At 63.1% G+C, this 9,190-nt stretch overlaps 1 protein-coding gene across 5 annotated transcripts in view; it reads right to left on the bottom strand.

The window, feature by feature from the left end:
* Positions 1 to 9,190, bottom strand: part of TERT (telomerase reverse transcriptase) — a 42,877-nt gene that overhangs the window by 14,239 nt on the left and 19,448 nt on the right. The window contains exons 13-16 of one of the 5 annotated variants that reach the window (XM_058564390.1): positions 8,884 to 8,945; positions 6,127 to 6,251; positions 5,141 to 5,278; positions 4,133 to 4,526 (exon numbers count right to left, since the gene is read on the bottom strand). In XM_058564390.1, the coding sequence (XP_058420373.1) occupies positions 5,233 to 5,278; positions 6,127 to 6,251; positions 8,884 to 8,945 (233 nt within the window). In that variant the 3' untranslated portion in view covers positions 4,133 to 4,526; positions 5,141 to 5,232. Of the gene's footprint in view, positions 1 to 4,132; positions 4,527 to 5,140; positions 5,279 to 5,899; positions 6,252 to 7,259; positions 8,692 to 8,883; positions 8,946 to 9,190 lie in introns of those variants that run through there. The other 4 variants (XM_058564392.1, XM_058564388.1, XM_058564391.1 and 1 more) reach the window with 4 other exon arrangements.

Genomic DNA, 9,190 nt, shown 5'->3' with positions numbered 1-9,190 from the left:
CGTCTGGAATTCCCCTTGCTGTGGACACGACAGGAGTAATGAGCTTCCTTACGTGCAGTTTAGATCTAGGAAAGCCCCAAAACTAGATTTTTTTCTTTGCTTTTTATTTTTTATTTACTTAATTTTTTGTGTGTGTGTGAGGAAGATTAGCCCTGAGCTAACATCTGTAGCCAATCCTCCTCTTTTTGCTGAGGAAAATTGGCCCTGGGCTAACATCTGTGCCCATGTTACTCTACTTTATATGGGACGCCGCCACAGCACGGCTTAACAAGCGGTGCGTCGGTGCACACCTGGGATCTGAACCCATGAACCCCGGGACCCCGAAGCAGAGTGTGCGCACTTAACCTATCCGCCACAGGGCTGGCCCCTCTTTGCTTCTTAAGACTTTATCGTTTTCACATTTCACCCTGAGGAGACTGGCAGTCTGCACGCGGTTTTAAAAAAGAGATGAATCAGAAAGAGCCCTTAGTGAATTAGGCCTGTCCATCTGCCTTTTCAAGGGTTTCACTTCAGCCAAAATACACGTGATCCTGTGGAAAGTCTCGACAAAAACATTTGCTAGAGAAACCAGATTCTGGAGACTTGAAGAGGAAGGATAACAGCAATAACCGACTGCTTGGGCTGGTCGGTTACGGAAATGCCAGAAACAGGCCCGGGCGCCGTTAGTCCGCGGTGGCGGGTGGCGGGTCAGCTCAGGCACCTGCTGCGGGGCCCCATTGTGTCCCCATCATGTCCTGTCTGACGCCCTGAGCATCACCCGCCCCCGAGGGGCAGGTCAGTCCTTCCCTCTATAACAGCGAGGGCCCCGCCAGGCCACACCCGGGGGCAGGTGGGGCTCAGCCCTCACCGCTCATCTCTCCAGTGCATTTATGATGGCTCTGTGGCCTTGGGGCCGTCATAAATGCGTAAGCTCAGTCGCTCGGATGCTCTCCGGGCAGCAGTAAACAAGGCAATATCCATAAACCCCGACCCGCAATGTGCACTCACGCTCAGCCAGTGTGGGCTGCGTTAGCACTGACCCCGTCCAAGGTACACTCAATGGCACCTGCCAGCGTAGGTGGCCCCATCAGGGACATCCCGGAAGGAAGACTTGGGAATTGCTCACTGATGTGAAATGCCACTTACCAGCCTTCGCGCTGCCCTGGGGGGACAGATAGAACGCCAACGCCCCTGGGGGGGGCCGTACCTTCACAGATTACACCCCCTTGGAGCTGCTCCCCTCCTGTCCTTTGTGTAAGCCTTCCAGCTCCTCCCATTTGTTCGAGGACGTTTGTCCAGCGCCCTGTATAGTCCACCTGCACCCAGCAGGGCCCCACCCACCCGTGGTCTGGAAGGGCACGCTGACTGTCTCCTGCTGGCCGGCGCGTCCTCAACAAGGACGAGGGCAGAACTGGGCTTGTCGCCCTGAGGGAAACCTGCAGCTCCACGACATGCTCTTTCTCTGGGGGCCCTCACAGGGATTTGAGGCTGGGGACCCAGAAGGCAGGGATCCATCAGGGACCCTGGGGGTAAGCTGGCGAGGCTACTGGGAGGTGGGCAGGGCTCCTTGCTGTCACCAAGGCCCCAGACCCTCCACTCTCAAACAAGCCCCTCCACAACCTCAGGTCACTGCTTTCGAGGAGGCCTCGCCCTCTATCCACCTCCAACTCTGGACCCAGCCAGCCGCTGTCTGCTCCACCCCATGGCCACCCACAGAAGACAGCCCCCAGACCTCCCCTTTCCCCCCAGCAGTGATTCTCGGCTGGGGCCCCCTACCCCACCAGCAGCATCAGCACCACCTGGAACTTGTTAAAATGCAAACTCCCTGAACTGGAAACTTGGGGGGGCAGCATCTGTGTGGTTCAAGCCTCCAGGGGACCCGGAGCTCAGTTTGACATCTGCTCCTCTATCTCCCAGGTCTCCTCTGAGCTGCCCTGCCTCCCCCAACAAGCTCTCTCGGGGGCTCCTGGCCACGGCCCAGTCAGGGGCTGACCACCTCTCTCCATGACCCAGGGGGGCTGACTGCTCTCCCCGAGGTCCTCAATCCAGTCTCCTCCAGAACATGACCCTTGACCCTGAGCAGAGCGCCACATCCCAGCCTCCCAGCCCTTCCTGCCATCCCCGTGTGTGTGGGACTCTGCCCGTGTGAGCAGGACACCCGTGAGGGAGACCACATCCTCCAGGACCCAGATCTACGGCTCTTCCTCCGCAGAGCCCCCACTTCCATGACCCCCATTCCCAAACCCAGGGTGCCTGCAGCCGACACGTCTGCCCCACGTGTGCCTCCTCCCCGGGTGTGTTCCCAAGTTCAGCTAAATGGACGTGACAACACACCAATAAAGGAACTCACGGTGGTCAGGATGGGGTAATGGGAGAGAGGCAGGGTCGCCCCCACCCGGGTAGCAGACCCAGGATGGCACAGCAGGACAGACTCGGGGGTGGATGGACAGGGACCGGCTGCACACAGCACGTCCACCTGCCCAGGTCCAGAACATGGGGGCAGGTCAGGAGACAAGCAGCCTGGAGAGGAGGGACAGGGGCGGCCGGCTTATCACCCACCCTCCCAAACCCCACTGTGTCCACGGCCCTTGCTGCCCACTCTGAGGAACCCTCCAGAAAGAGCAGAACCATGTGGCCCACAGTGACGGCGACGGCCAAAGGACAAGTGCATGCCCAGGTCACACAGCTCTCCTCCCTGCCTTCTCCTGAGTGTCCAGGAGCTCGGCCTGAGTTGGCTGTCAGCGTGGTGGGTGCTGGGCTGGGGTCTTCCCACCTGGCTGCACCCGCACCGTGGGAGCGCCTGTCCCGCCTCCCGTCTCCTTCCTGCCACATCTTCACACCCGAAACCCCTCCAACCCCCGCCAGGCCAGGGACCCGTGTGCATCATGCACCTGATAGACACATGTTTTTATGATCACAGATGGCAGTACTTGAGTAGCACACACCTTAATACAAACGCTAAGAGAAAATTTAACAACTATGAAAATAAACCAAAGCTCCACATCTTCCTCCCGCAGCCCTTGTGGAGACACCAGGTGGGGGTGGGGGGGTAGGAGGCGTGCAGGTGGCGACATGCGCTGAGTGGGGACCAGTGGGGAAGAGTCTGGAAGTGGGGGTGACATGTGGGGTGTGCTGGACACTCGGGCTCCAGGGGGCCTGCACAGGGCGTGGGGACGGGCACCACACAGCCGACAGAGCCCTCTGCTTCCGGGGAAGCTCAATGAGGCTGGACCCCACGGCTGGGGGACAGCCGGGCTGGTGCTGCTCCCAGGACAGGTGTGAGGATCCGAGCCCAGGAGCTGCATGGGTCAGCGAGAAGGGGCCCATGCCCACCACTAAGCACCTACGTGTCCCCTGTGTCCACGGGACACATGTGCCATCGCTCCAGACCACAGCAGCCCCCACAGAGAAGAGGGGACAAGGGCCTGATACCCCCAGTCCAGATGCCCAGCGCCCCAGCCAGGGTCTCCCACCTGCCTCCCCACCTCCTCCTCCCTCCTCCTCTCTCCCCTGCGTCCTCCTGCCACTCACTGCTTCCTCCTTCCTCCCCCTGCCTCCCCCTCCCTCCCTCCTCTCTCCCCCTCTCCCCTTCCCTCTGCCTCCCTCCCTCCTCTCTCCCCCTGCCTCCTCCTCGCTCCCCCTTCCTCCCCCTGCCTCTTCACGCCTCCCCCTCCCTCCCCCTCTCTCCCCTGCATCCTCCTGCCACCCTCTGCCTCCTCCTCCCTCTCCCTCCCTTCTCCTCCTCTCTCCCCCTCCCCCTGCCTCCTCCTCCCTCCCCCTGCCTCTTCATGCCTTCCCCTCCCTCCCCCTCGCTCCCTCTCTCTCCTTCTCTCTCCCCAGCATCCTTCTACCACCCTCTGCCTCCTCCTCCCTCCCTCTGCCTCCTTCTCCCTCCCCCTCCCTCCTCCTCCTCTCTCCCCCTGCCTCCCCATGCCTCCCCCTCCCTCCCCCTGCCTCTTCATGCCTCTCCCTCCCTCCCCTGCCTCTTCATGCCTCCCCCTCCCTCCTCCTCCTCTGTCCCCTCTGCTTCCCCCTCCCTCCCCCTCCTCCTCCATCCCTCTCCCTCCCCCTCCCTCCTCCCAGCTCCTCCTCCCTCCCCCTGCCCCCTCCTCCCTCCCCTGCCTCCTCCTCCCCACCCCCCGCCTCCCCCTCCCTTCCCTGCCTCCTTCTACCATCAGGGCTGAAGGACAGATCCATCACCAGAGGGTGGTGGAAGGCAGGCCCTGCTTCCTGAGGACATGGCCAAGCCCCTCCCGGGAGCAGCCCGGCCAGCAGCACACGTCCTGGGGTCTTGGGGGAGAGGAGCCAGACCCTCACGGTGGAGCCAGCCCCCTCCACAACGTGGAAGCACATGGGACATGGAACCACATTGGATGTGGAACCACATGGGATGGGGCTTGAGGGCCCTGGGGGTCCACCCTATGCTATGAGAAGGGCCGGCCATCAGTCCAAGATGGCCTTGAAGTCTGTGGTCAGGGCCGGGTCAGCTGCTGCCTCCAGGGCGGCCAGTGTCGCCCTCGGGAGCTGCTGGCACAGCTGTGCTTGGGCTGCAAGGAGATGACTGATGTCAGACCTGTTTCTCGAGGAAACTGAGAACAACCTTCAACCTAGGCTCAGGACACCGCTGAGAGTCCAGGCAGGACGGTCTGTGTGCTGAGTGCCTACTGTTGGCAGGCCAGGCTCAGGGTGCCAGGAACCTCAACAAGGGGCAGCACCCACCATCGCCAGGGAGCAGACAAGGACCCAGAGGGTCCCAGTGAGGACCCTCAGAGCACAGGGTGCAGGTTGGGGGGATTGTTCAGGGAAGAAGCTGATGACCCCCACACCAGTGTCGGGGGGCAGCCAGGGCAGGGACCCGAGGAGACACAGGTCGGGGGTTGGAGGAAGGACACGTAGGCCAGTGGGGCTGGAAGGGAGACACCTAGATGCAGTTCCCGTGGGTAGGGATATAGGCTGTGGAGGTGTGGCCTGGAGACATGGGTGGCCCAGTGGGCGTGCCAGGCCCCTGAATGAGGGGGGGAGCCCGAGACCCTCGGGCCCCTCATCCCATCACCCTGCACCCACCACTTGCCACACAGACAGGGCGGGCCCAGACGCACGCACGCTCGAGGATGGGGTGGGGGGGTCTCTGGGGCCGGGCGCTGACTCTGCCCTCTCTTACCTGCCCGGAGCGCCCCCAGGAGAGGCCTGTAGGTGACGCTGTGACGAGCGAGCTTGAGCAGGAAGGCGCGGAGGCAGAGCCACTGAGCGGCTTCAAGAGGAAATGGGCCCAAGGCGCCCTTGGTCCCTAGTGGCATCCCTGGGGACACACAGAGAGGCTGAGGCCCCTGCCCAGCCCCGTGCTCCGCCCAGGAGAGACCATGCACTCCAGACGCTGCCCAGGGTCCCTCCAGGCCGAGCGCAGGGCTGGGAGGCGGGGGGCAGACGGGCAATTTCACTCAGGGGCCGTCCCACACAAGCACCAGAGAATTCTGACAACTGAACGTTTCCCTCTTCTCCAAAGAAACTTCCACGAAACAGAAACAACAAAAAGCTGAGCGTTAGGCTCAGGACCACGGAGATACTGCCTGGCCTGAACACCAGACTGATCAGAAACGCGCACCACAAGCTGGGGGAGCACAGACAGCGGTTCCACAGGAGGTCCAGGTGCAGACGCCCAGAGGAAAGCCAAGCCAGAGGGCAGTGCACTCTGAAGCAGAGGCGGGCGAGCAGCTCGCGTGGGCGCCCCGCACGTGGCTTCCCTCCCCGAGACGGGCAGAGCGGCTACAGGGACCGTAGCCTGGGGTTGTGCAGCCCTCAGAGCACCGCAGAGAGGGCACCCAGGGGGAGGCAGAGTGGGCGAGGGAAGGACCAACAGCCAGGTCCCAAACGTACGTCACACCCCAACCACGCCGCCATCTGCCCACACGGCGAGGGCGCGAGAGGAGGCCAGCGAGCGGTCATCAAGCTGAACCCTGCCCAAGAGCGGCAGAAGGCCTGAAGCCGAGCCTCCTAACTCAGCCACACAGGGGGCTGGTGCTTTCTGGCTGTGGGGCTCCCAGAGCACACGGCAGCTCCGTGCTGGAGCGTGCAGGGAGCCGTCCGAGCTTCGCCAGCACCACGGGCAACCCCTGGACCCTGCCGGCCGCGCCCTGCGTCCCTGCGCACCTGCGTTCTTGGCTCTCAGGAGGGCGTAGCAGCGAGACGCGGTGTCGGAGATGACCCGGAGGAAGAATGAGGGGTTGTTCCTCACTGGCTGATTGAACGGAAGCTGCAGTGCACACGCATGGAACCTAGGAGACAACCACCCTTGTCATAGGAAATCTCTGGGCTAGGATGTGTTCACGAGTGTGAGCAAGTGTACACCTGGAGTCAGGCGTGCACGTGCGTGCTGTGTGCAGGCTGTGTGCAGGCACGTGTGTGCATGTGTAGTCAGTTGGTACGTGTTGTGCATGCATGTCTACAAGTCACGTATGTCCACGTGTTGGTGTGTGCACGTGTGTGTGTGCGACCACAAGACCAGCTCCTTGCCAGATGCCTTGTGCTCCTGGTCCCGCCGACCACCTGCGCCCTCTCGGGAGTAACATGGGAGTGCCAGTCCAGCCGGCAATCTGATCTCACACTCCCAAAACCCCTCTTGGGTGGGAAGTTCTTCCCCACTCACGGGAGAGGGGAGCCAGGTCTGGAAACACACAAACCTAACGTGCCCGGGTCCCAGGGTCGGGGACACACCACCAGTTCAGCAGGGGAGCACGTTCTGCAGGTGGAGGACCCTCTTGCGAGGGAGGGGTGGTGCTTAGTGTGCAGCAGGGAGAGGCCTCCACCAGTGGGGATTTCCATCTCCCACGGAAGGCGCTGAGCCCGGCAGGTTCCACTCAGACGGTGCCTGGTGAGCATCCTGTTCCGAGCACCACGTGCACACGTACAGCCCCAGCTGCCATGACCACCACGGCCCAGCTTTATGACCCCGCCTCCTGCCTCAAAGGGAAGGGGGTTCTCAGACCTCCCTAACCTATATTTGGGAACAGCCAACGTTTACGCCCCTGGGTGGGGAAGCCAGCAGCTCTCTGACCCGTCACCTCAGGGCTGCACGGAGCCCTAACCGAGGAGCGTGGAGCAGCCCTGACGGAGCAGCGGGGAGCAGCCCTGACGGAGGAGCGTGTGGCAGCCCTGACGGAGGAGCGTGTGGCAGCCCTGACGGAGGAGCGGGGAGCAGCCCTGACGGAGGAGTGTGTGGCAGCCCTGACGGAGGAGCGTGGAGCAGCCCTGACGGAGGAGCGGGGAGCAGCCCTGACCGAGGAGCGTGTGGCAGCCCTGACGGAGGAGCGGGGAGCAGCCCTGACGGAGGAGCGGGGAGCAGCCCTGACCGAGGAGCGTGTGGCAGCCCTGACGGAGGAGCGGGGAGCAGCCCTCACGGAGGAGCGTGTGGCAGCCCTGACGGAGGAGCGGGGAGCAGCCCTGACGGAGGAGCGGGGAGCAGCCCTGACGGAGGAGCGGGGAGCAGCCCTGACCGAGGAGCGGGGAGCAGCCCTGACGGAGGAGCGGGGAGCAGCCCTGACCGAGGAGCGGGGAGCAGCCCTGACGGAGGAGCGGGGAGCAGCCCTGACCGAGGAGCGGGGAGCTGCGGAAGGGTGCCTCCTCTGAACCCAGGTCTCTGCAACGTCCCCTGGAGGGCAGGTGTCCAGGACCAGGGCCCCACAAGCAAGGGGTCCACTAGTGGGGACATGAGGGCGAGGTGAGGTGACGCGGTTCCCCAGGGCCTTGGAAGCATCGCCTGCTGCTCGGCTCACCCCCGGAGGGGCCCCAAGAAGCAAGCAGGTGTCACAGCCACCCCCAGTCTTCAGCTGGGAGCGGCACACGGGCACACTCAACGTTTACACGCTGAGCACATGTCCAGAGAGGCGCAGAGGCAGCTGACACACGAGGGGACGGGGACGTGGTTAGGAAGACGCGATGAAGGAATAATTACGACCACGAAGAGCTGGGGGACCCCGAGTACTGAGGGAGGCCTGGACTGGGCGAGCGGGCTCCACACCTCCCAGGACACAGAGGTGGACGGACGAAGCCCACGAGCGGCCCTCGAAACACAGGGGCTCTGGGGCTAAAGTAGCTTTCCTGGCGTGACGTTTTAGGAGGAATTTGCTCCGTGAGCCCCACTCAGCTCCTGCGAGAGACAACAACCTTGTCTCACAACAAATACACAACCCTGGATGACGCGAACTCTCAAAGGCTCTGAACAGACACTGGGCTCCCCATCACCCGGGAGACGCTACTGCCCCTCGTCCAGCCCCGCGACCACGGCTTGACTTCCCCAGAGAAAGTCCTGGGAAGCTGGCTGCCTCCTGGAGCTGCCCGGGCGCAGGTCTCCCCTGGAGACCCCAGAGAGCAAAGCTCGGCTTTGTGTCCCCGAGGCCGGGCGGGCAAGGTGACCTGGTTAATGAAGGACGGGCGTCCATCCTCCCGAGGGGCACAGCCTGAAGGTGGGAACGTTTTCCCAGCAAAGACTTAGGAAAGCACCCCAAACGACGCCGTACAATCTCCCACCTGCGCCCCAGTCCTCGGCAGGGGGGCTGCGGACCACCAGGGACAGGGGATGTCCTGGAATGTTCCAGAAGCACAGCTGGGCCTCAGCACGGGCCAGTTTGTGGGGCAGGAATGGTGGCTGGGCTGTCAGGGAGCCGTGTCCTGCCGGGACGCCCCGGGCCACGCTGGCCTCCCACCGCCACCTGGGACCTGGATGAAGAGGCAGCGTGGGCTGTTGAAAATAAGCAAACACCACTTTCTCATAAACCCGAGCTCTCACGTGAAGGCCTGGGAGCCCGGCAGGCAGAACACCGTCCCCGCCGTGGGACAGCCAGGGCGAGGCCGGCCCTGCAGCCGCGGCCGTGTGCTCCCTCTTGTGGCGGCGCAGCCCGGGGGACCCACCTGTAGGCCTGCAGCAGGAACATCTGGAACACATTTGTGAAGACCGTCTGGAGACTGTTCACCTGGAGCCACAAGGAGAGAGACGGAGGGGAGATCCTGGGATTCAAGTCCCTGTCTTGCCCTTTATCTTCTTGTCAAACGGAGTAAGATAGAGGACCAGTGACAAGAAACCATCGTCTCTCCAGTGAGATCCCACCGAGTCCTCACTCACTGGGGGGCCCGGACTCCGCTGGGGCCGCCTGAGGGCACCAGCAGGAAGGGACAAGGGGGCGGTGCCCAGCCTGGCCCGGAGGATGTCCTGGGCCCC

This window comes from Diceros bicornis, chromosome 20 (genome assembly GCF_020826845.1).
Source record: "Diceros bicornis minor isolate mBicDic1 chromosome 20, mDicBic1.mat.cur, whole genome shotgun sequence".
NCBI lineage: Eukaryota > Metazoa > Chordata > Mammalia > Perissodactyla > Rhinocerotidae > Diceros > Diceros bicornis.
Note: the sequence above shows the minus strand (reverse complement) of the source record. Positions and strands in the feature narration are given on the sequence as shown.